The sequence below is a fragment of the Ambystoma mexicanum genome, chromosome 11 (genome assembly GCF_040938575.1).
Source record: "Ambystoma mexicanum isolate Mex_15411 chromosome 11, UKY_AmexF1_1, whole genome shotgun sequence".
NCBI classification, from domain to species: domain Eukaryota; kingdom Metazoa; phylum Chordata; class Amphibia; order Caudata; family Ambystomatidae; genus Ambystoma; species Ambystoma mexicanum.
In genome coordinates this window covers 886,227,713-886,254,869 of record NC_090934.1, presented here as the reverse complement: position 1 = coordinate 886,254,869, position 27,157 = coordinate 886,227,713, and the positions used below count along the sequence as shown (strand labels likewise).

Here is a 27,157-nt window from a genome sequence, read left to right as displayed (position 1 = left end):
GGTGCCTTAGGATACATTTCTTTGATCCAATGAAGGTATACTACAAGGATCTTTTCAGACTGCATAAGCGTCTGAAACTTGCCAAAAAAAAACTTCCTCAGAAGAAGGCCTAGGCACTGGAGTGGGTAGAGACTGCTCGGAAAGGGGCATACCCCCAGGATTTCAAAGAGGATGGTTGCCAGGAAGGCCCTCTGCCAACTGGATCCAAGTAAACCAGGGGAGCGGCTGTAGGATGGAGCTAGACTGTGTGGCAGCGGAAATCTAGCATGCTAATCCATTGGCGGGCGAAATGGATTCTCATTATCCAGATAGCGTGGAAAAGGCTGCTCCACCACAAAAACAGGCCCTTCGAAACCAGCCGTTGAGAACGTTGGTGAGAGAGGTAGTCAAAATATAACCCACCCCCCTACCGCAGACCACCATTTTGTTACTGCCCGAGGTGAACTGTGTCACAGGAGTCAGTGAGGCCGTTGTCACCAGAGGGGTATCAGGGGACTTGAGTTCCATTTTAGCCCTGTGACAGGGAACCTCGGCAGAGCCGTTGCTAGCAGATCTAGAGTGCTTCTGTGACCCCTTAGAGTCTGCTGGAGAATTAGCCCTCAGTGAGGGAACCTCAGCAGCGCCAGTACTTGAGGACGTGGGGTGTTTAACCGCTTTGACCCTCAGCAGGGTCAGTTCGATAACAGGTTTGTGTGTGGGAAGGTTTAGGGTCACCCCCAGTAACCCGAGCCTTCCGAGGAGGCCCCTCAATCTTGCTGGTATTAGATATAGCCACAAGTCTGGGATCCTCAGAGGTAACCTGGTGAGTCTAGAGAACCTTGAGACGAGTCTCCGTGCACTTAGTTCCAGATTTAGAAACCTCAGGAACTACCCCGTTGAAAACAGCCCCAGAAATACTGGGCTTAACCTTAGCCGCCAGATGGGGATCCTCGGATGAAGATCTGTACCTGGTAGCCCCCATACAGGGAACCTCATAGGAAAATCCAGACTCCAGGTTAGACCCCTTTTCGGGACACCTCAGGGAGAACCCTGGTACCAGAGCCACTTGGGGGCCCCCCTCCCAGAACCAGAACACCTCGGGAAGGAATCCCCTGGCCGGGGTGCCCTGAAAAGGAAGGAACTCACCAGCCTCTTCCACATTTACAGGAGTTCATTGAAGAGAAAAGGAGGAGGAATCCCCTGGAAAATCTCCTTCAACCTGACAAGTCGACGCTGGAGTGCCTGGACGGAGAGGGAGTCGCAGTAGAAGCAAGAGTCCCACCGGTGTTCTGAGCCCAAGCACTCTTGACAGAGTGGGGATCCGCCCTCGCGAAACGACATTTGCACTAAGCACAGGACACAAATCCCAGATGGTCTGGCATAGACGGAAGAAAGACTACAGTGGAACCAGAGCAGGAATACTATGGACAAGGGAACAAGGAACAAGTTACTTACCAGTTGTTCTCCAGCATGGATCTGGCATGGATTCACATGTTCATAAATATTCCCCGTCGTCAGGCTGAGAATCCTCGGTAAAGAAAAAAAATCAGTATCAGTTTCGTTTCAGATCTGTCTTTTAGTAGTAACCAATCACTGGTCTCTGGGTCATACTGCCCCCAGCCAATGACTGCCCTCTCCCTAAGCCCCGCCCCTGGCAGCCATCCTCAGATTTGGTAGCACGTAAAGTGGCAGTATGACCAAGCGAAGAGCCGCAGCAGGGAAGGAGGGAGGGTTTGCATGCGAATCCATGCCAGACCCATGCTGGAGATCAACAGTTACAGGTAAGTAACTTGTTCCTTCTCCAGCATGGGGTCTGGCATGGATTCACATGCTCATGAATATAAGAATAAATAGCAGTACACACATGCACAACCACGGGAGGTGGCAAGGCTCAACATTAAGAATCACATAAAACTCAACATTAAGCATCTCTTACCTCCTCACCAGGCTCACCTTAAGCGAACAGGTTGCACAGCACTGCTTGGCTGACTCTGGACTCCTCCCTGGAATCCTGGTCGACGCAGTAGAATCTCGTGAAGGTGTGCGTCGACCTCCACATAGCAGCCCTGCAGATGTCCAGCAGGGGTACACCAGACAAGAACGCTGTGGTAGCAGCGATCGCTCTGGTCGAATGGGCTCTCGGACGGCTGGGCAACGGTCGGTTTGCCAACCGATGACAGTGCATGATGCAGCCAGAGAGCCATCTGGAAATGGAAGCCTTCGAGAGAGCCTTCCCTTGGTTCACAGGTCCAAAGTTCACAAACAGCTGTGATGTCTTCGGAAAACTCTTTGTTCGGTCCACGTAGAACTTCAGTGCTCTAGCTACATCCAGCGAGTGCAAAGTCCTCTCGGCCGGCGACGAAGGCAACGGGAAGAAAACTGGCAACACCAAGGGCTCGTTGAGATGGAAGTCCGACGGCACCTTGGGCATGAAGGAGGGGTGCATCCTCAGCACCACCCTCGTCTCGTGAAAAGTCAAGTATGGAGGCTTGCAGGATAGGGCCTGAATCTCTCCCACGCGTCGTGCAGAGGTGATGGCCACAAGAAAAGCTGTCTTCCACGACAGGAACTTAAACGGAGCCGAATGCAAAGGCTCGAATGGAGGGCCCATGGGCCTGGTCAGCACCACGTTGAGCTCCCACGCCGGGGATGGAGCCTTCACCGGCAGGAACGATCGGAACAGTCCTTCCATAAACTCCTTCACCAGTCGATGAGACCACAGGGATGACCGTCCTGCAGTTCTGGTCTATCGGGAAATCGCTGCCAGATGTATCTTGATGGAAGCATGAGCTATTCCAGCTTTGGCCAGCGACAGTAAGTACGGTAGCACTTGAGGGGCGGTAATCTGTAGAGGGTTAATCTTCTGTGCACAGCACCAGACAGAGAACCTCTTCCACTTGTGTCCGTAGCACTTGAGAGTTGAGGACGCCCTGGCCTTTCCAAGAACCTCTCTGCATTCGGCCAGGATATCGTACCCTCCAGACTCTAGTGCTGCAGGAGCCAGGCCTGCAAGTTCAGCGACACCGGGTCGTGATGAAGAATGGTGCCTCCTTCTCTGGAGAGAAGATCTGCGTCTGTCGACAGTTTGACTGGTGGGGACGCGGACAAGTCCAGAAGGTCCGGGAACCAGATTGGTCTCGGCCACCTCAGTGCGATGAGGATCATCCTGCACCGGGACCTCTTGAGCTGGTTGATGAGCCTGAGCAGCAATGGCAACGGCAGGAACGCATACAGGAACAGGCAGTCCCAGGGGAACGAGAAAGCATCGGCCATGCTCCTCGGCTGCGGGAACCTGCTGGCGAACCTCTGGCACTTGGAGTTCGTCGCGGTCGCAAACAGGTCGATTTGGGGTTTGCCCCATCGCCGGAAGAGTTGATCCACTTGATCCTGGCGTAGTTCCCACTCGTGGCACGAGCGCAGCTCCCTCCTGAGTGAGTCGGCGATGGTGTTTTTTATCCCTAGATGAAAAGGCACCAGAACAATCCCCAGGGCAACGGCCCAGTGCCACAGATCCTGGGCTTCCTTGGACAGGGCTGGGGATCTGGTTCCTCCCTGTTTCCGGATGTAGAACATCGTGGTGGTGTTGTCGGTGAAGATCCTCACCACCTTGCCCTTGAGGGACGGGAGGAATGACTTGAGGGCCCAGAACACCGCTCGGAGCTCCAGTATGTTGATGTGGAGCGGCCTCTCCTCCGGGAGCCACAGGCCTCTCGCGTGAACATCTCAGGTGTGCACTCCTCACCCCTCCAGGGAGGCATCCGTCACAGTCGCCTGGTATGCCTAGTGTCTGAAAGTCTGTGCCCGCCGCGAGATGCCGCGCGTGCCCCACCATCAGATTGCCAGCTGAACACCTTGTCAAGCGAGATCTTGTCCTCGAAGCTGCCTGTCGCTTGCATCCAACGGGCGTCGAGGAACTCCTGCAGAGGGCGCATCCGAAGCCTGCACAGGTGCACCAGATAGATGCAAGAGGACATCATCCCGAGCAGGGACTTTATGGACCTCACTCTGGCCACATCCATGGCCAGCAGACGCTGTACCTTGCCCAGGATGGCCTGCGTTCTTCCCTCCGACGGCGAGGCCAATCCTGCCACTGTATCAAGCTTGGCTCCCAGAAACAGCGCGACCTGCGACGGAACCAGGTGGGATTTGGGGAAGTTAATAGAATCCCAGGTCCGCTGTGTGTTCGCCGGTGAGCTCCCTTGTCCCTGCTCGGATGAGCCAGTCGTCCAGGTAGAAGTAGACGTGGATCCCCTGCAGGCGCAGCCGCACCGCTACTGGTGCAAGGCACTTGGTGAACACCCTGGGCGCAGACTTCAATCCGAATGGGGGGGCCTTGAACTGGTAGTGCCGTCCCTGGACTACGAACCTGAGAAACTCTGACCTTTTAGGATGGGGATGTGAAAGTATGCATCCTCCAAATCCAATGACGATAGGAAGTCACCTTCCTCCAACTGGCCCAGCACGTACTGGAGGGTGACCATCCGGAACTTCTGTGCCTTGATGTATTTGTTTAGCGGATGCAGGTCCAGGATGGGACACCAACCTCCTGTCTTCTTCCTGACGAAGAAGTTTCTTGAGTATACTCCGGAGTCCCGGAGCCTCTTTGGGACAAGCTTGATGGCTCCTTTCTTGAGCATCACCCTTACCTCTAACAGCAGTTGAGGGACGTGGTTCTCCTTCCTGGCCACTGGAGGAATTCGGGGGCACTTTAGGAATTCGCGTGTGCCCGTGGGCCAGGGCATCCAGCACCCAATGGTCAGTGGAGATCGACTCCCACAAGCTGACAAACTTCGCCAGCCGGCCTCCCACCGGGGTGCTTTGGTGGGGGCCGACGCAACAGCCGGTTCAGTCTTGTTTGGAAGCAGCCTTGCCTCCTTGGCCTCCCTGGCGACGACGGCGAGATCCACCTGACTTGCCTCGTCCCCTGTAGGCTTCTTGCGACGAGGAACTGGCCGCTTGACAGTAGGGCGAGGAGACGCCGCTGAATCCTTTGGAGGCACCTTGCTTGCCTCCGGAGTTCCGAAAGGGCGGACGCTGTTGTTGCAGAACTCCCAAGCCAGAGCCGTCTCCGTGTCGGTCTTGATGGCCTGCAGCGACTCATCCACTGTCTTTCCAAACAGATTGTTCCCGTCGAAGGGCATGTCCAAAACCTTGGCTTGCACGTCCTGGCGGAAATCCGTTGCCTTGAGCCACCCCTGCCTTCGAAGGCAAGCGCTGTTACCCAACTGGCGGAAACCGGTGTCGGCAATGTCCGTGGCCACAGTTATGGCGTGGTCCGACACCACCTCACCCTCCTGTAGGATCGCCAAGGCCTCTGCCCTCTTGTCGTCCCGGAGGAAGTCCAACAATTCCCTGTCGTAGTGGGCCACATTGGCCGCCTTAATCGTCGTTGCCGCCGACGAGATGACTCGTCGTCCCATGGCGTCCAGCTTCTTTCCCTCGCCGTCCGGTGGGGAAGTTGAAGATGAAGCTGATGGCCGCCCCCCCCCCGGCTTTCTTCTTGGCCGCTGCAGAGACGACCAAATCCGGAGTCGGCTGTGCCCTAAGGCACAACGGGGCGGCGTCGGGAACCCGGTCCTTCTCGTAGCGGTCCCTCTTGGCAGGTGTCATGGACGGGTTCTTGAGAAGGGCAAGTCCCTCGTCCCAGATGTCATCCAGCAACGGCACCGCGAGGACTGTCTTCCTCTTGGCCTCGCGCCGTTGGTAAAGGAAGCCTTCCTTCTTCTCTTCGGGGCAGAGCTGAAAAAGCTTGGATGCCCTGGCAATCATGGCGTGGAAGGAGCCAATCTTGTTGGACGCCCGAGGGATCGGAGACGGGAGTTCAGTCTCGTCGTCACCGCCATCGTCATCCATCCCCGTCGTGGCCGTGTCTGTTCCCGTGTCGTCCCTCGGGATCGGGGAAGGCGACAAAGGCTGAGGCGGCCGTGAGAGCTGAAGGGGCACTGGATGAATTTTCCTCCTCTTGTTTGGAGGGCTTCCTGACGGACCCGGTTCAGTAGGGTCGTCCGTCGGGGGTAGAGGCAGTCTCGTCCTTATCTCCCTGCATAAGGCTTGGATTGCCGTCAAAATGGCCGCCGAGTTGTCCTGCAGCTGGGGCTGCGACAGGCACGACGGTTGCTCCTCATCCACAGGAACCTTGTCGTCGTTGCCACCCTTGCTCTCGTCGTCCCCCTCGCCGGGATTTCTCCCGTGGGACCGGGCCTCTTCCAAGTTCTCGGTCAGTTCCTCCTTGGAGGCAGTGTCCGTGTCCGTAATGGCCACCGTGCCCCCCCCCCTTTTTCCACTGGGGTCTTCTCGATGGGCTTAAGAGGATTCCCTCCGCGGAGGTAGGGAAACTCTAGACCCCGAGGTCGCCTCCACTGGGATAGCCTCCACAGGCTTTGCCAGGGCCGCAGCGACTCCCTCGATAGAGGCCTTAGCCGGGTGGATCAGAGCCTTCACCGCCTTAGGCGCGCTTGAGGCCTTCACCTTAGGGGGAGGGTCACCGCCTCGCTCCCCCTCGGCCGGTTCCTTCGAGATCAACCGGGGCTTCCCCGAGCCAGAGCGTTGGCTCGCAGTTGATGGCGTCGGTGAAGGTGCGCCCTGCCTGGCAGCCAAGGAGCCCGAACGTTCGGCGCTCCCGGTGCCCGCGGACTCGCAGTGCTTTGCCTTCTGTTGGGCCCAGTCGTCGGGGCGCCCTCACAGGACTTAGAAGACCGCTCAGTCTTCTTCTCACCTGCTGGGCTCTTGCCTTCCAGCCAGTTGGAGAGGCGGGTCCGGCGATCCCTCATAGTCCGATCCGACATGTTCATGCAAAACGCACAGTCCTTCTCCATGTGCGTTTTGTGTTCATGGAGGCAATGAAGGCATTGCAAATGCTTGTGCTCCTTGAACACATTTTGTAGGTTGCATCCAGGGCAAATCCTGAACAGTTTGCCGGGAGTCTAGCTTCCCTTCACCTGGGCTATGTTCTTCTCGGCCACGAGGTAGGCCTCAAACTTCTGGAATCCTCCACGAAGCGTAACTCCACGAAAACTTCACCCTTGAGGGGCGTAGATAAATCCGAAACGGGTCCCCGTTGATCGGAAGTAGAAACGGTGGAGCGTGAGGCTCGATTAAACTGAAAAATGAGATAAATTTCTTTGAAAAAGCGCAAAACGCAGTAAAAGCTCAAGAGCTATAGCACGAGGACTCCCAACACTCGAGCGCGCAGTAAAAATCTGAGGATGGCTGCCAAGGCGGGGCTTAGGGAGAAGGCAGTCATTGGCTGGGGGGTAGTATGACCCAGAGACCAGTGATTGGTTACTACCAAGAAAGACAGATCAGAAACGAAACCGATACTGATTTTTTCTTTACCGAGGATTCCCAGCCTGACGACGGGGAATATTCATGAGCATGTGAATCCATGCCAGACCCCATGCTGGGGAAAAAGAAAAAATCCCCTAAAATGCAAGTGTGTCCGACTCCGCGGAGAAAAGGACAAGCGCGATGCAGAGGTCAGGAAGGTGTGGCTGCGGTCACGTGCGGCGGCCCAGCGTAAAAATAAAAAGGACAAAAAGTGCTTAAACGTGCTCTGGTCCCGTCCTGATGGACGGAATGTCCCACAAGTATGGAGGAAAGGTGATGGGATGTAGGAGTAGCAGCGATTGTGAAGCTAAGGAGTACCAGGTGAAAGGGGTGGTTGCGTAGTTTAGAATCGAGGGGTGGGGGGGGGGGGGGGGAGTAGTAGTGTGGGATAGCAAAGGGCAGAGGCGAGACCAAGGAGAAGTGAAAATATTGATTAGACAGCAGATTGTTGGGAGGAGCTAGGTGAATTGGGGGAATAGTAAGACTGAGGAAGTTCAGAGTGAACATGTTAAAAAGGGGCCTGAATCCAAGGCACTAAATCAACTCTACAATAGAAGTCGAGCCACTGGATAGTCTATGGAGAATTAGGAAATCCCTGGGTGAGTCTAAAGAGATATTGCATTCTGCCTTGAGGTTCTCACTGCCAACTGACGACCGAATTAGACAGTAGGTGTCAACCTTCTGTGGCTACTCAACTGGGATCAGGGACCCATGGGTTAGCATGGAAGTTCTTCTCTACAAAAGAGGGGTGGCCATAGGATCTACAAAATGTTCAATAAAAACCTTAGAACGCGTCAGATTGACAATGGTTCTTGAACCATCACTGACAAAGTCCAGTAAGAATGCAAACTAGTTTGATCCCGCTGTTCTCACTCGCCACACCTACCGTGCCTCTAGTTCACCCTGGGAACATACACACCAATGCCCTTTAGCACCAGTTTACTGCTCTAAAAAACGAAATCCACCTCATGCAGTGACTTACAAAGCATGCACATGGGTTTGAACAAAACGTTAACCACCATTTGGAGTTACAATTGACTAACCGGGAGGACAAAAAATGTTTTCCCACCCCCATCATATACCCAGTTACTTCAAATGGCAAGCGTTGGCATTATTTGTCTGGTTCCTGTACCCAAGGTCCACGTAATGCCATACATTTCCATTAAAAGTCCAGTGCTAGGTGCTGCCTTGCATACCAAGATATTGCCAATATGATAGGCACAGGCATCATAGGCCTACAAGCCAGCTCATAAAGGCATTACATTCCTTCACTGTCAAATATAGTCACCATATGCGTGGTACGCCCTCACCTGGATAGGTCCTGCCATCATTAGATCAATACAACCTTGTATGCCAAACTGCAGCCATCCTAGGACCAGGTACCATACATGACTGCTAAAGCCTTATATGCCCAACTAAGTGCAATTATAAGCCAGGTGCTCCACTGTAAAGGATAGATGCTTCTTTTATATGCTAGGTGCAGTCTCGCATCACGTTTTGCAGTCTCCATTTACCATGACCAGTCGTTTATGCCAAAGTATAGCAATTACAGCTACACTCACCCACACCCCAATAAACTGCAATCAAAGGGCAGGGGAGACTTCATATTTTGCACTATCCATCATTTCAATAGTGTTGAGCGATTAAAATGATCTATCCAAACACAAATATTGGCAGACTGGTTCCTCAATGAATGTGCCCGTTACCTAGACACAGTTAGATGTAAACCATTCTATTACACAGTTACAAGCAAAGTTTGTATACAAGGTGTTGAGTCCGGGCATCGTTGTGGTCGGAAGACCAAAGAAACGGAAAAGGAGTAGCGAAAGCAACAAAGTAACCCTTCGTTTAAAAGGGGGCACTTTTATAGCCTCCAACAACCGTTATTGATGGGGAACTCTTCATTAGCGACACTCCGAAGAGACAAACCTACTATGCTTTGTGAGTGCTCAGAATGAGCAAGTGCACAGTGGGAGGGGGGGAAGGATAAGGTGCTTTTATGCTCATGGAGAAGTGCTCAGAGTAAGTGCTAAGAGCAGAAGAACGTAAGTTCAACCACCGATGAGAGTGGGAGCCAAGTAATTGCAGTAGAAAGCCAGCAGCTCAGATGAGAGGTGGGGGGGCTCAGGCCCCCAAGAACACATAAGGGTCCTGCACATCAGTCACGCTGCTGTAAGATTAGCCAGGAATAGAGGCGGTAAAGCGAAAGGTCTTGAGGCTTTTTCAGAACTTAAGGAGGTCTTGCTCAAGTCGCAGAGGAAGAAGGAGGCTGTTCCACAGAAGGGAGCCAGCCGAGGAAAGTGATCGCCCACAAGCTCTCCGTTTAGCAAAGCGCTTAACACACAGGGAGTTGGTGCTGGAGGAACGGAGGAGACTACAAGGAGAGTATTTGGTCAGGAAGCTTTGAACACTAAATAGGGAAGCTTTTCTAGAAACTAGAGCATCCCAAAGGCGTTAATCAGGCGAGGACGGCATTTTCTAAACAATCAATTGGGGAGACGGGGAGCGATTACTTCAGTGCCATGTTGAGGACTGAGAACTGCACCTATGTTGAGCTAAAGTTAAGTGAAACCACGAAAATATGCAGTTACTATTCTTTAAATGCTTAGCATATGTACATGGTCTTCAATACTAGCGAGCTGGCAGGAAACCCATCCTTTACTATGAGATAAAGAACAGATGCCGTAATTTCTGGACTAATTAATAAACGTGACATTCGTGAAAGTCATTTTACAACTAAAAAAACAGAAAAAACAACACACTTCAGGTTGAAGGACATGCTTGATGAAAGAAACGGTAATAACACATAATATATCTCAGTATTCCGGGTATAAAGGAATTGAGCAGCATAACGCACTGTGAATAGAACAGTTTTCAGAAAATCCACTACAGTGCAAGCATTAAGTGCCAGGCTATTATTGAAGTCTATGTAAAAAGGACGAGTATACTCGTCCTTGGCACGTATATTAATGGACTGCAGATCAAGTCAGGCAGCCACAGACAAACCTGGCCATACAAAGACAGGCAAATAACTAATATGCGGACAGTGATCATGGACTGGCGTTCGAGACAGACAGAATCTGTAAATGGTGTAACATGAAACGTATCAAAAAGTAAACTCAATTTTTTATGCATTGCAACAAGTCTGATGCAAGGATGATGCTTTAGTTTCCAATGGAAATAGCATACTTTCCAAAACTAATGGATTAGTAAAGGATTTACACTCTGTTGGGTAGCATGCAAGTGGGTAGGAAATAATGTAGTATGCTTTAAAAGAGCAATAACTATGTGAAGGTTTAGTTTGCCCAATAAAGAGTTTGTGTGCGAACTCTGCTTGGTCCTCAGCTCTGCCTTTCAATAACGCCCCTTCATGTCCCAGTTGTCCGATTTCGCTTCTTGATTTGGGCCACAGAGCTTCTGCTGGAAAGCAGAGTAAGAGCTTGCGATATGTCCATTGATAAAAATTGAAAGCCTCGAGTTATAAAGGGAACTAAGCAGGGACAACGTGAAATTTGGAAAACAAAAATTGAGTACAGATGGGAAGTAGGACAGGTCACATGGAATGTCTGCCAATGCAGTCCATACACTGCAAGTGGCTGGTGTGCCGTGCAGCCCCGCCTGTACCATGTACACACTACACTAGAGCATTTCACTATCAAACTGGCAAACATACCTAGGGTTCCCCCCTACATTAACACGAACGGGCACAGTATCAAAATAAATCAAATCAATTTCAGGGGCATAGAGGTTCCAAGCTTTCTCAGATCATTCCAACTCCAGTCTGAGTTCGAGATACAATAAAGTATATGCCCTCAACACAAAACAGTGGCTCCAGGGTATGCTAAGCTGTATTCAATGTCCTGTTTTTTCGATATGCAAAGAAGCATATAAAGCAAGAGCCACCAATTTGCAAGAGTGTCCATGTACGAAGGAGCCTACACTTCTGCCTTACATTAGTTAGCAATATGCGATGTGAGAATTGTGGCAAGGGGTTGGTTAAACGGGAAATGGTAAATAATAAAGAAACCGAGGATACTTCACTCGCGCGCTTCAGTTGGTAGATGGGATAGTCACCATGTATGCCTGTTGTGATGGTTGGGGAGGTATAATATTCTGGGCCAGTACAGGATCCCATTCCAGGAAGGTGATCAAGCTTTTTCTAGAACGTAGGGCACTCCAGTGGTGGGTGCAAGGAGGGCAGCAGGCGCTAGATGTAGCCCGATTATGAAGGTGGTAGTGGTGCCCAGGAATTCATTTAAAGACTGTTAGAAGTAATATGAAGAGGGTCCAGTGTTGTATAGCGAGCCAGTAGGTATGAAGGTGGTGTAGAGGTAGGAAAGGAGTGGGGGGGTGGAGGGTATGCAGAAAGCAGGTTGCAACAGAGAAATTCTATGATAAATAAAGCAAATTAAATTGCAGGTGGACAGTAACCATGAACTGAATAACGTCATTGCCAATTTCCATTAAAGGTTTTACTTTCAACAGACCTTTAAGTTAGTCCTCGATTTCATTTGACTTTTCCACCGCTTGCTCCCCTACGACTCGCTTGCGAATGCCCTCTATGGACTGAAGTGGAAAACACGGACCACCGGGATTAGCGTACCAAGGACAAAAAGGAACCAGCATGGTGGATAGAACAGCGTAAACTGGTTTGTACAATGAAACGGCTTATAAGCGTCCAGAAGTCTTCATAGGGGCGGCTGTCCAACGCTCCGCTAGATGACTAGTCAGACCGAAAGTCCTCAGATGTTGTCCTACCTGGAAAGGGACACAAAGGACTATGTGGGGATGAATTGGTTCATATTTCCGGTCAGAGGCAGAACAAGTATGTCAGAATTAAGGAGCTCCAGACCCTTATCCAATGCAAAAGCCCTCCCTGGACTGACATGAACCAGCTCATGAGAGTGGTTACAGTGTTCAAAATTAAGATTTGAGGAGCAGGAGCTAAAACCAACTCATGGGTGTAAGGCATCACCCAGTAGGCAGGAGCTACCACTGGGGAATCAGGAGTGAGTACACAGCGCTTTGCTCATCTACTTCCACTTGAGATGCACACCATTTGCCCATTATACATAATCAATATTTAAATGTGTCCCAATTCGTTTTATGTACATTCTCAAATAGAAGCATTCATTTGTAAGACACCAGTTGGCCTGGGGAGTCAAAAGTAGCTCCTTGCAACTGTTGGTTTTAAACCAGCCATATTGTCAGAGTAAAAGCAGAAGCTAAATAGCTCCCAGCTATTTCAAACCGTGTGGTTATGCCTCCGGAGGTTAGGCATGGATCGCACACCACGCCAATTAGCGATCTGCTGATCCAGACATGGGAGATGGATTGGATCAAGCTCGGAATAGAGATGTGCCCCACAAACAGATTGGGGCAAGCTATGTAATTGCAGGCAGAAAAGAATCCACAGCGGACTATTTGGATTGTTTGAAAAGAGGGTTTACTCAACATTCAGGTAATCCTAAACTTACTGAGGATGCTTAAAACTACTTCGAGTCGATCAGACTAGCTACTTTGGGAAAATAAAGGATGCAGTCCTTAACAGCAGTTATATCCCCCTTTTCATTGCGACAGAAAACTTCAACACTAACTTCTGCTATATTGACTCCGTCAGACATTCAAGTCTTCATGCATTTACTACTTCTTACATTTACTTTGTATGCATTTGGCAGGAATAGATATGTTAGGGTCAAGGAGGGGTTGAGGGAATAATATGGATTAGAAAAGAAGGGAGTTAAATAGGGTCTCTCCCTGTATTGACGAAGTGAATGTATGGCGAAGTGAAAGACAGAACAAATAAATGCATGAAGGGGTAAATGTGAGGAAGTGAATACTGAAGTAGTAAAGACATGCATCCAACAGCACTCTACATCACTTCCAAGTGAACTTGCGGCCTTTGTAAATTTAACTAACAAAATACAATGCAATTTTCTCCTGCGAGGTGGGACTGAGGAAAAGTCAATGGTTTCTGCATCGATAACCTAGTCGACATACTACTGGTAAAAATGCAAAGCACTAAATTAGTGATCCCAAGACTGTTATTTTTTTATTTTACTAACAGTGATCACTGAGGGGCATGGATGTAAATCCCGAGGCAGTTTATTGGATATCTGTGCTTCAGAAGGGGGTGGTGGGGGGGTACAGGGGAGGCAGGAGGTAGTAAGCTGATGCAGCATAAAGCACTAGAATAAAAGGACTTCAAATAATTTGTCCCCTGGAACACAGCTAAAAACTGATGCACTGCTTCCAATGGATCACTGGACCCATACTGGTTTACATGGTCCCCTCCTCTCAAGAAGCAAAGCAACTAAGCTTCTCTGAAATTGTGTCTAGACATGTCGAGCACAAGTTAGTTCGAGGAAATGCCAGGGAAAGGACCATTTCCACTCTGAAAGGCGGACAAGAGTTGGGTACAGTCTGACACGTGTAGGGCATCCACTTTAAAGGCCAGGACACGTTCAAGCACATGCAGGCTGATCTCTGATCGACAGACAGGGATGGCGTACATTTCAGGATCAACTTTGACATGTTAGGTCTGCCTCACATTGCGTCCAACCTTTCCGAGGCTGGTTCGCCTATAACTTTAAGAAATAGGAGACGATAAGCGCGTGTCCTGACAAAGCCCGTCTCATGGCTTGACGGGAAGTTGCGCACCACAGCCCCAGGCGCACACCTGGCTGATGGAGGGGTGGGCAGATGACAAGACTGCATTAAGGCCCAGTAAAGTACTGTTTGCAGAAATATGCACAGGACGTAGGCACGATGCCTGCACTGCAGAGACCCCGGAAAAAAAGCACAGGCCCAACTAAAGGTTCACTGGACTGGAAGCCCACCAATAAGACACTCATTGTAAGCCCTGGGATCTCGAAGACACGTAAAGAATTGCGTATAAAAGGGTAACCAGCAGAACCATATGTAAGCTAAGATCAATAAAGTGTGTTCGAATATAAATGGTCGAATCACATTGCGATATGGTTTTATAAAGCAAAATGTTGGGAGGTTTAAGGAGTGGGGGTCTCCCACATACCCCTCTCGCCTACCCGGTTCTCCCCCTTCTAAATATCCAATTCAAATCCACCATCTACCTTTTTTGTAGGTGAAATAATGTAAAAAACGGGCTAAATGAGATTCGACCAGTTTGATAGTGTAAAAAATAAGGGAATACCCTGCTTAGAACAGTCCAAGCGCACAACGAGAACATCTCTATGCAGCATTAGTACACAACGAGAACAGGTCACAAATCAAGCACATTGGGCCACATCCGGTCCTGTACGTTCTGCATATGGCAAGAACAGCTCTTCAAAGAATCAATGAAGTTAGGATTAACAGCTCTAACCTTAAGAATATCACCAACAGTATCCCATGAAGCTTCCAACAGCACTGTATATCCATGCTAGGGAAGTCATTAATGGTACAGGACGATTCTGCTAATACCAAACTCAGGGTACATACTAAACATCTCTTGACCCAACGCTGCCCTTATGAGCATCACCACCACACGGATCAAACACCTGGAAGAAATTCTACTAATAAGAACATGTTTTAACGTGAAAAACTCATCCCTGCCCACAGTGCACAATGGTACAAAGCAACTAGCCTATACCGTTGGAGAGTTAGGCTCAAATCCATAAGGAAAGTGCCTTTTTTCCAATGTACCTTTATGGAACCAATTAGATTGTCATTTGTTTGTATTACATGCAAATGGAATACTGATAAGATGTATTGGTCAATAAAAGGCAACAGTTTTTGATGGTCCAAGCACATTTTTCAGTTCAGTGGCGAGGGAGGAAAAAGCCAGTTGTACCCCCAACTGCCATTTATGTGGACAGTGGCCTGCACCCGAAAGGAGAATTAAACCGAAATCAGGATCTGCACATGCAAAATGATAGCCTACACCCCTGCTCAGTCTAGGGCAATTGAACATGTTGGTGGGTTGGGGAGGTTGCTTGGAGTGAAAGGCATTCCTGGGTGCATACATCTTAATGGGGACAAAAAAATACAGCCGGGGTTAATAGCAGCAGATCTGGAGATAGACAGACACTAAATGCACACTGAAAAACTATAAATCCTTCTTTGTCACCAAGTGACTATGGAGGAACCAGTGTCAAAAGTGAACTTCGTGATAACACTTCTGTAAACCCCCATGGGAAGGGACGGCTGAAGGGCTCCAGCAAATGCAGCATGTAAGGCAAGCGCTGAAAAGCGCACATTTTAACACCCAGAACGAAAGGAATATCAAATGGAATATATCGCTGTGTTATAGGACAGATGACTGGCAACATGGGGGCAGTTGCAACCCCCCATATAGGTCCAGAGCAAGGAGTTAAACTCCAGCACGGACTCTGAGCGAGACACACATAAAAGTTGAATAGAGTCCTGCAGCGCTCTCAAACGCCTCAATTTGTCGCGCGGTTTAAAGTTCATCAATGCCATCCAACTCCAGAACCTAAAAACTGACAGAAAAAAAAAGACATTCACTGTCAAAAGGTCAGAAAATCGGATCTTTGTGAAAATATCGGGAAAAAAAAAAAGAATGCGTATGCGAAAAGGTTTCCTTTACCCCACTGCATATGCACCAACCTCCCGTCCCAACCCCCCGATTTCAACTTAACCCATCTCCCCCACATATGTATGTGGGGTAAAACGGGGCTTTAAATATTCGTAATTTTCGGATTCGCAGTGGTGGTCTGCGAGGTTTTGTAGCAATACCAGAAAATTCGCTACGTTAGAACAAGCCGTTTTAAGTCAAAAGTCGCAGCTCAACCATGCAAGTTTTCCAAACTAGCACACGTGATCCGAGAGCGGTCAGACAACACAAGCGTCCCTACTCGCGCACCCTTCGACCCCTGCCCCAATCTTCAACCCTCACAGCCTTGAGGGTCTTACCTTAAGACCTTCCCCACGGCTTGCAATACCATTTTGCAACTTAGTCCCGTTTTGGTGCTAGGCGACAGTCCTGTCCGGTCCCCACTGAAGCTGCTGTGATCGCCGACCATGGTTACGGACGGTCTGGGATGGGACTAGGAAGAGGAGCCAAGGCTGCAGAATGTGCTCTCGGTGGCCACCTGCAGTGTCCAGGTGAGAACACAGAGCTCGCAGTAATTCCCTTCGATGGATGTGTGGAGCAGTCTATAACTTGAAATGGGTGCGATTCTCTTCACCGTTCTCTGCCCGTCCATTCACGGAGTTGTGACATCTCTCGGGAGAACTCTCATTTTCTCCGTTAGGCGCACATAGTTTCCCATTTGTCTCTTCGGGGAATTCGCTGCGACAGTCTTCAGGAGGTGCACCAAGCTCATTACCCCTCCAAGTTGGCGCCCGTCTCTCGTTTAAAACTCGTTGCTAACCTCTACGGCAGGGACACCCGTCTCTCTGCCCGTCTCTCCGGGTGGTATGTTCTGAGCTTGACCCGCTCTGCCCGTTGCTCTGGGGACTCTGCTACGGGAGCAGAGCGGCTCACCGCTCTTTCCTTCTAAGAACTCGTTGCCTACCTTCGGTGGATGTGAGCGGAGCAACCCAGCCCGGCCCGCCGCGGAAGAGGGAGGAGGAAGTGGAAGGCGGCGGTGGAGAGGAGGAGGGCCGGCGGCCGAGGCAAAACAAGAGTCCTTATAGGGATCCTGGCAGCCGCCGAGTCTGTGTAAATACTGCTGGGGGACGGCGGGGGAGGGGGCGCAGGGTCGGAAGCTCAATTGTCCCATTCATGATGGCGCGTGCCACAAAGGTGTTTTTGTCGTTGGGCCCATGGAAGGCCAACACTACTCGGCAGTGAGTGAACGTTGCCTTCAGAGGCTCAATTGGGGGCAGTGACTTGCTTGCAGACAACTGCCTTATTGAACCCAGTGACCACCGCATCTGCCAAAGGACAGCCGGAGCTCAAGACGACAAAGGCTTACTCTGAACCCAGCGTCCACATATGTTATTGCCGTCTCATTCAGAGACGTGGCCAATGAAACCGTGGAGAAAATTCGACTGCTTCTGCCAATGTGGCGGCCAATCAGTGTGCAATGCAGCCATCGCCGTATCAAATAAACGGGGCACTTCTGGAAAGCAGCCAAATGACGTGTAAGTCACTACACTGGGAAGCAAGTTGCCAGGTACATAGCAACATGCAACTGGAGTAGGCAATATTCGTGTCAAAAGACACGGCAACTAGTTAAACACAGTAGATAACTGCGAATAAACTAATAAAAGGGAAAGGGTGGAAGTTTTTGAATTGATCATAACCTTTTGAATTGTTCTGGGCAACCCTCCATGCCATCGTTTTTCACATTCTCCTTCTGTAATGGAATGGCAAAGACAATAGGCAAATCAGGATTGGTCTACCCCACCCCGAACCCCCTCCCTGCAAAAATGGGCCGTACAGCCCGAACTGCTAGGTCACATACCCTCTTGCAGTAAACCGCAAGCAACGCCATAACTGTTTTTAGGCTTATTGGCCATCATCAGTGAGGTGTAGGTTGAGTCTCCAAGGCATGGCAAGCTCAGGACTGCCATTTCGGTATACCTTTCCCACTCTAGATGAATCTAGCAAAACAGAGGTGATGGCTGGAAGGAACCTAATTTACATATGTGCTTTCCCTTTTTTTGGCATGGTAGGCTGAAGAACGATGGGTTACGTCAGGTCAAGATTAACTCACACCCTCCAGTCATAACTCTTGCTAAGCTCATAACAAGCCATATTCACCACCTGAAACGAGTGAAACTGACCGTTTAGAATATAGGCATTTATGTTCAAGTGTGGCTGTCTTGCTATTGAGGGTAATGGCCCAAAATGTCGCCCCCCACAATTACGATGGCCGAAAATGCAGACTTTTTTTGGCCCCCACCCCATTAAACCCTATATATGTGGGGGGTATATGATATATTAATATGGGGGGCTGCGGAATTATGACGGTAGCAGTGATCACAGATCCCTCATGAGCACCACACCTTGGTTTTGCTGGTTGAGGCATTAATACTATTCGTGGCATTTTGGGTGACTGGAGGGGAAGCAGTGGTGGTCTTGACCAGCATTCAAGTAAGGCCACAAGTCAAGAGAAGGCGCAGGTAGACTGTTTCTGCTCACGCTGCCACTCCCGCCTGCCCCCCCTTCAGAGTGCAGACAGCATCCTCCCCGGCGTTTTCGTGTAAACAAAAACATATTTTGGAGCGTTAAAATGAACTGCTTTTGGCCTACTACAAACAGTGCCGAACCAGAGATTCAAACCCAGGTCATGAGCATCCGGGCAAGACAGCCAAGCACAAGACCACATTACGTTTCCATCAGATGCTTGTAAAATGTCTCATTTGCATTTTGATATGCAGATGCATCCGCCATGGCCTGCTGGTAAAGATCCTTGTCCACAAGGCTATGAACCACTGACAGTTTTAGGGATCTGACTGTGCCAAGAGGGGATGGGGTGGGTAGCTACTGGATTTTGCCAAAGCTAGTCCTTCCCGAGAGGAAGGGTGTGGGAGTTTGGAGGGCCAGTGTCTGTCCACTACTTCCTGTGCCTGGCTATATAAATGAAGGACCATGTTTTCTTGCCCCATCCCTTTATTCCACAATGCAGGACAGTTTCTGATTGTCCCGTAGGACATCACCCAGAAAGCCTAGAGCGTGCGAGCCACCCAACCAGGAGAGCAGCGTCAAGGACCTGCAGAACCACTGTTATCGACGCATCCAACTAGCAATCTGGATACTCTACAGGACACAGGTCTGCAACCCGGACTTTACCTTCAGTGAGACAGTGGAACAGTCTGTGGGTCAAGGTGCTATTTCGACTTTCCATCTGACACAGACTGCAACCATGTTTATACTCCTAGTGGGATTGCAAGACAGTCCGCATATCAAAAAACATCAATTTGCAAGGTGCTGCAGCATAGACTACTGTGACCTCTTTGGAGACTATGGTGGGGAAGTTGGAGATGAAGGGCGTCACCAAATGTCTGTCACCACTGAGCTATATATGCACTCTCCCCTTCAGGGATGACATCCAGGAACGACTCAAATTCTTTGTGATTCAAATGGGGGCGGGAAAGGGCCGGGCAGTTGGTTAAGGGCGACACCTTTATATCCTTGGCAGAACTACAGGAAGGGCTGCATCTGGAGAAGCTCAGTCTTTCACTACATACAAATGAAGGGGGTTTAGTCTGCGAAAAGGAAGGAGGGAGTGTAAAGAGACCCGACAGCAACAATCTTTTCTCAGTCATGTCACATCGTCCAAGGGACTGATCTCAAATATATATAGGGTGCTGCAGGCAGAATAGGGAGGAGGGACTGAAGCACTAAAGAGATAGGAGAGGAACCTCTGTGGGGGGGAAAATTTGATTCACAACAGTGGGAAAGCCACTGTTCATGGCAAGACCTTGCAGCGCTTTAATGTTTGGCTAGACGTTTTACCTGTGCAAAGCAAGATAAAGAGTAACAAAAAAAACGACAATTTGAACACTCAGTTTAAACCCGACAAACTCTAGAATTGATTATGTCAAGTGTCTACCATTTCCAAATGCTGTCAGACATGCAAATGAAAAAGGCGTGAGGCTTAATGCCTCTTATACCTACCCTTGTATACCATACCTGTAAACCCGGCACCTTGTCAGAGAAGCCAGTGGTTGGTCCGGGCAACCAGCAGGGAAAGAACCAAAGAAGAGGTTGGAGGTGATACAAAAAGGCCCCAAAAACAGGAAGGTGTGGGTTTTTCAGATGAGGTCAAGGGAGGACCACCACCAAGAGGTCAAGTAGGGGGAAGAACGGCACAGAGAGCATGGAGAAGGTTTGCTGAAAGCATATGTAAGGTGAGGTATTGGTTAGTGTGAGAAAGTGGTAATTGGGTGGGAGTGTGCATGGAAGGTGAGAAAGTGAGACCATCATGGTAGGGCGTGAATGGGAGTGAATGCAAAGAGGATTAAAAGGCTGAAAGGAGGACTGGCGTGTGTGCATGGAATGGCGCAATAGTGGGGAAGTGGGGGGGGAGAAGAGCACGGGAAGGGGGAGAGGAAGAGTGCGAGAAGGGGGAGAGGAAGAGTGCGTGCGAGAAGGGGGAGAGGAAGAGTGCGTGCGAGAAGGGGGAGAGGAAGAGTGCGAGAAGGGGGAGAGGAAGAGTGCGAGAAGGGGGAGAGGAAGAGTGCGAGAAGGGGGAGAGGAAGAGTGCGAGAAGGGGGAGAGGAAGAGTGCGAGAAGGGGGAGAGGAAGAGTGCGAGAAGGGGGAGAGGAGTGCAGGAAGAGGAATAGTGCAGAGAGGGGAGCCTAACAGTAGAAAGCAGGGGAGAGTAGGAGGAAGAAAGAAGGAAAAATGGAGAGAAAAAAAAAGAGGGGACAACAGAAGAGAGAAGGATGGAAGGGAGGAAAAGGTTGAAACTTCAGGGTGAACAGTACAAGAGAGCAAAGGAACAGGACCAAGCGAGACCTGGGCGTTTGGAAGGCACCTCTTGTACCTTTGTATTGTGACACCTGGGTTAGGATTCAACTAGCTTGTTTGCCGAAGGGAGGTGGGGGGGAGAGAGACACCCTCAAGGCCATAACACTCCCTACCCCCACTTGTCTGTACTCCTGCTTTCTCCCCCAACTGTCATTTGGAGGCAAGTGCTTAAAACTAAAGAAGAGTACTCTTTAAGTATACACAATGACATTATTAAGCGTCACGGCAGGCAGTGATGGGGTCAGGTAGGGATGATGGCAGGGTATAGGAGTAGCTCCCTCTTTAGCAAGCGAGTGACGTTTAAGCAGAGCTTGGAAAAGGTCCACAGTTGGGTTGGCATTGATTGTTATGGGCAGTGGGTTCCAGTGGATTGGGGCAAGTAGGAAGAAAGAAATAGGATACACAGGGAGGGTATGGGATGGTGAGATTCAGTGCAGGAGGAGGATGAAGATGGGGAGTAAACTGAAATACAAAATCAGACAGGTGATGAGGGGCAAGACCATTGATAGCTTTGTAGACAAGGAGAAAGAACTTGAAACATTTAGGGAGAGACAAGCAGCATGTCGATAGGTACAAGTGGAAGGGGGGGGAATCTGGGTAGGTTGGAGAGAGTGTAGGCAGCAAAGAGGAGGACTTTGTCTAGAGGAAGGAGTAGATAGAAAGGCCAAGGAGTAATCTTGACCAGCAGTCAAGTTTGCAGAGCACAAGATGGAGATTAGAGTTTTTGTACAGTGGTAAGAAAAATACCAATTTTCTGAATGTAGAGGAGGTAGGGGCAGTGATTAATTGTTGTAGTTGTAGGTCACCATCAAAGGACCCCAGGTTTACGAGCCTTGGGTGAGGGAGCAAGAAGGTTAGGTGCGAAGGAGAGGGTAGCGATGGCACTGGTGCCGGGAGAAAGACTGAAAGGCAAATGCTTACTTGTCCTGTGTGCACGCTCGTCACTTGGGAATGAGCAATTGAATGAAACGTTCATATTTCACTTTAGGGGTTATTGCTCTTCATATGATATGGCATTTATAACGCGCCTATACACAAGTGTTTCAAGACCCCTTTTTATAAACGCGTGCACTTTGTCAAAAAAAAAAACTTCAAGCAGGTCTTTATTTTTTTGAATTGTGATTCCCCATGCCGCCCCCTCCCCCTCTATCCCACATTTCTATGTATATGTAATTGGTCAATTTCGAGCAAAGGGGTTGAAAAAAGTGCACTTAACGTTTTTGCGTATTGCACACGTTAGGATCGGTTCACTTCCTGCGACCCGACTTCCCAATACGTCGGATAATCCACCACCCCACACACTTTCTTTAAAGAATTAAGCCCTGATTAAATAGAGCAAAGCTGGAGCCATGGATTTCATATTTAGCACTTCACTGTGACTAGGAAATGGTTTAACACCTTCAAACCTAGAAGCCATATTTCATTTTGCTTAAAATGAAGTCGCAGTGAGCGCCATTCCTCAACATTCATGATTGAAGCGGCCTCAAGAAGGCGGTTCATTGCACATGAAGAGTACCGCGTGGTGAGAAAAAAGCGAGTTTGAGAGTGTGTGGGCTAGTCACCAGTAGCAAAAAGGAGCAGAAATACAGAGTGCTGTGGAAGTAACCATAAGTTCAGAAGTGGTTCCATTAGAATCACATTTTCTGACAGTGACTGAACTGGCTGCTTCTTGTGTAGAAAAAAAAACATCTGCTGGCCAAATTACACCGTCAGGGTGACAAGACCGCCAAACACTGCACATTCACTACCCGTGGCACTCCTGCACGTGAGTGGCAGCCTAATATGTCTGCTAACGGTGTAGATTGGGGATCCAGAGGAGGCCCAAATACGAAGGCTAGTGTAAGATTGCGCCAATAAATAGGCCAGACAAACTAAACTCTGCCACCATCAAACATTTTAATTTGTGATTTTACGGCTTGTTTGACTGGTAGCTTACTTTTTTTGTTCTGAAAATCATAAGCACATTGAACTTGCACTAATAATAAAAAAAAATGAAACAAGCAGCAGCCCAGAATGCCCACTTTTCCAAACTGGTCCGCAAAACAGGCAAATCGAGGCTGATCCCCCCCCCCCCAAACCTCCATGGACGAACAGCACTGCCCTCATACCGAGGAACTAAGCCCCACCTTAGCCTTCTCCATGTGCGCTCACTTTGTAGCAACAAGCAGCCCCCTTATGTAGAAAGCAGAACAAGTCTGCTTCTGTTCTTCCAGGCTTATGTCAATATGGACTCTAAACCAAGCCAAGAAAAGCAGTTCATGCCAGCAATGCAAAGGTTAGCTAAGCAAACGCAAAGAGGAGTCTCCTCGGCTGGACCTCCTATTGGGGGAGAAGGGTGGGAGCAGGATAGAGGGGGCAGTGGCACCAAACTGCCACCCGTACATTATGTTGGATACTAGTTGTGTACGCTCAGCCAGTAAGAGCACCATTGTAGAATCATGTAACCCTCGGTTTCCTTAAGAATGGCAGACACACTGCTACAGATGTGAACACATGCAGAGGGGAAAAGACAGACGGGTAGGTGCAAAGCCAGGGGATCAGCCTGTGCCACCAACACCCCCATCAATACCCACATCCTTCGGTGAAGAAAGCAGCAGGCTCCAGGGTTAAAGGAGCCCATCATTGGTAGTTATGGGAAAAAGAAGGCTGCTATGTGCATGTTGTGGCCTTTTAAAGATGATTTTAGGGAGTAAGCATCTTAAGGGTTAAAAGTAGTGCTGGGATTGGTGTGCTGCGATCGCCTCGCTAAACAGTACTGTTAGGACCGCATCAAGATTTGAAGCAGTTATCACTGCAACTGCATTAGAATGAAAAAGCACCCTGAAGAGCACCAGGACAGGGTACCAAGCAGGGCCTCAAATATTCATAGTGAGGCCACCAAGATGTTCGGAGCCCGGACGCCTCTAGGTACTGTGAAAGAGAGATTCTTGGTTTGTGCGGAGGATCACCTTGTGGAAGATTGTCATCTGGCAAGGGTGTAGAAGCCCTGGCTTTTTTGATTTTAAGCAATATAACCTGAGTGGGGGGCTGAGGGGAATTATTGGTCAGGTAATGCCACGGTGAAGAAGTTAGAAACCAGAATGAAGCAAGGGCTTTAACATTAGTCCTGGGGCACATTACCCCACCAGTAATAACCTTGCTGATCAGGTTATATTGCCACTAGCACCCTGGCACGTTGTACTGGGGTGCTATTAGTGTTTTTCTCAAGTTGAGAAAGTGCGTGTTTGCAGTTTCTCAACTTGAGAAAAACGTACAAATCAGGACGGCCGCAATGGATCAGTGAGAATGGAACTACATGTAGTCCCTTCTCCCCTTCCATGGTTGCCGATGACGTGATGGGGACACGCTGGTGAGGGACAAGGAAATGCCGGGTGGAGGGGGATTGGAGATTTAGAAAAAGGGGGGTGGGGAAGGGGATGTTGGGGGCGCATTTACAGAGTCCTGTGTGGTAGAGCCCCTGTTCTGAGGCTGCCACCTCCCCCCTCTCCAGGTACTAATAGTTAATAAAATGATACATCTCTGAAAGGGAAATCTGATGATCAGATTCCCCTTTTATAAGCTCCATGCCAAAAGCATAGTGTACGCCTGCGCCATGCTGCACCAGCAGTCTGATCTGCAGCACCTGCTCTCCAGTAGCACAGAGCATATTCAGAGGTCACAGGCGTCACAGATGCAGTGACAGCCAAGTCTCTGCAGGGGACACGTGACAGTCGAGACATGCACACCTGTACCAAAATTCCATAATTACGAGTCTACTAGTCTGGTGGCAGATACATATTTAAATATAAGCCATACTTAAATGATGGTATGGTGTATTGTAATGCTTATAATTATACAGCCAGAGCAGTTTGATATCAACGACCAGTCCTTTCATAGCTGAGCTGGGCTCATAGGGCTGTGTGTATTCTCCGCAGGCAAGATTGTCCCTGCCACTACTTGCGAGATTAGCCATGGGGATTGCCTCTTTGTTCCTTTGTGAAGGCAGGTAACACCCTCCTCAGATAAACAGCCACTCCACAGAAAGCTGCACTGGGAACATGAATTAAAGGAGCACTCCCATTCACAACCGGAGTAGCCTTACACCAGGGTGCTGCATATCGAAAGACCTTTGATTCTACAGAGAAGGGATGGGGTGGTGTTAGTGTAGATATAAGGCGCTCTTTAGAGCTGGAGGGAATTTCCACCATCTTGTTCATCGCAATCTTTCCTTCGCGTCCCCTTCACTTCCAGTAGCACAAAATACTTTGGATGTGATATCTGGAGGCAAAGTCCACTTGTTTCAAGAATCAGGATTTGACCCCTAAAGCATGCTAGATTTAGACCAATCATCTGAGAGCTTTTGACTTTAAAAGAAGGGGTCTCCCACTCTCTCTCAGATTCACTTTGGAACAAACACACAAGATGAATTTCACTGTACCTCTGTTGAGAGGGTAGAGTTTTCAGAGCCCTCCATCAGTGAGGTGAAGACTGAATGTCCAAGGTTGAGGCGAGCTTGGCTCCCAACACATTCACAGGGCACAATGGGGGTGAACCTGCTGCAGACACAAGACCTGGGTCTCTGCAAGTTCCACTGCTGCCCAGGACCTCATTGTGGTGAAGGACCCTTGACCCTGTGCACCTGCATCCCTTGCTGGTAGCCAGGCAACAAGGATGGAACTTGCCCCAGAGGCCCCAGAATGGAGCATCCGGTGAACCAAGACAGCCCACAGTCCTGTGTTTCCTCACATTGAACCAGTCGAACAGTTGTTCAAACCAGGTTCACTACACCTCTACCCAGCAGGACCCTCCAGAGCGGCCGTTGGCACTCGCTAAGCTATTCGAACTTGAACTGCAAGGTTGATCCTGTTCGCTGGAGCACCATGCAATTCGAGTGAGTCATTATCTCAGCTCCAATTACATGCTCTTTGTTGCATCAGTTACCTTTGAACTGCCGCTCCAACCGTCGGCTCCTTCGCGGCCCACAGTCATTACCAGTCAAACCAATAATGGTGGATCCTCTAACCCCAACCATTGGACGCCGCATCAAACAGAACCTGCGCACCCAGTCAGCAGCATCTATGCAGTAGAAAGGACTGTCGAACTGACCCTAGTGACCCTTCCGATCCTCTCATTCCAGCATCTTCTTACAACCGCAACAAGCTCCTGTTCAAACCCTGCTCGACACAGCTCCCCGCCTAGAATACCATGACTGCCAACACAAACAGTTTCAAACAGCGCTGAACAGCCTGGTTCTCCGTAGTCCAAATGCCATGAAGGTACTATTGTCCAAAATGGGCCAAGGGCGCTGGGCGCCACAAGACTGATTGGGTCACTAGTGCACCTTTTTTCTGTAGGCATATCCTTTTTTAAAAGAACATTGTGGTTGTAGAAATTGGTCATTACCCTTGTATACTTACCCCGAGTGGTGCATTCTCCATTTCTTGCATATTTTCACCTGGGTGGGTTTTGTACTTTTTTTCTATTTAATTTTCTTGCAGATGGTGTGCTTAAAATGTATATATTTTTTATAGAACCTTGATTGGACATACTCTTCATTTTGAGTTGCGATATCTTGCTGTTAGGGTCACTAAGTCACACCTATTAATAGTGTGTGATTTATTATATATATCATTACTCACCTTAATCGTATTTCTGATGCTTGTATCTGCTTAGATTCACATGCTGTGCATAGATTAGCGAGCAGTGTTAGGAGGTGGGATGCGAGAAGGGTCAAGAGCAAACAAATGTCTTAGAACCGCTTGTCCCACTTGAGTATCTGTCTTGGAATGAGTGTCAATGCGGTAGTGCCGAGTAAAGGTGTGAATAGAGCTCCATGTAGCTGCTTTGCAAATGGTGCCAAGGGGCACATTAGCAATGAAAGCCAGAGTGGCCCCAGTGCCTCTTGTAGAGTGGGCCCTTGGCGTAAAAGGCAGTGTTTTATCTGAAAGGGAGCAGCACAGTTGGATACATCCGACTATCCATTTAGAGATGGCACCTTTAGAGACGTGATCTCTGTCTCTGCCTAGAGCTACGGAGACTAGGAGTTTATCTGCCTTTCTTAGCGGTCTGGTCTGGTCTACGTAGTAGAGGACCGCTCTCCTCACATCTAGTGTGTGGAGTTTCACCTCAACTGAGCTTTTGGGTTCTTGGAAGGCGGCCGGTAGCTCAATGGACTTTTTAACATGGAACTTAGAAATGAACTTAGGTGAAAACCTAGGGTGAGTGCGTAAAACCAGTTTATTCGTATGAACAGTAATTCAAGGATCCTGCACTGACAGAGCTTGAATTTCACTGACCATTCTTATGGATGTAATGGCTACTAAGAAGGCAGTTGTATATGTTAGGTGTTTGAGACTAGACTTATGCATGGGTTCAAATGGAGGTCCCATGAGTTTAGCAAGCACCACATAAAGGTCCCAACCTGGTGGTGGGTTCGAAATTGGAGGGTGTAGTCTCTTTACCCCTTC

General features: G+C 49.3%; 1 protein-coding gene across 4 annotated transcripts in view; it reads right to left on the bottom strand.

Annotated features, from left to right (window-relative positions):
- Nucleotides 1-27,157, bottom strand: part of MOB2 (MOB kinase activator 2) — a 644,864-nt gene that overhangs the window by 315,127 nt on the left and 302,580 nt on the right. The window contains exon 1 of one of the 4 annotated variants that reach the window (XM_069623960.1): nucleotides 16,198-17,029. The exons of the other annotated variants lie outside the window; for them this stretch is intronic. Coding sequence (XP_069480061.1) covers nucleotides 16,198-16,307 — 110 coding nt within the window. The 5' untranslated portion in view covers nucleotides 16,308-17,029. Of the gene's footprint in view, nucleotides 1-16,197; nucleotides 17,030-27,157 lie in introns of those variants that run through there. 4 annotated transcript variants of the gene reach the window in all.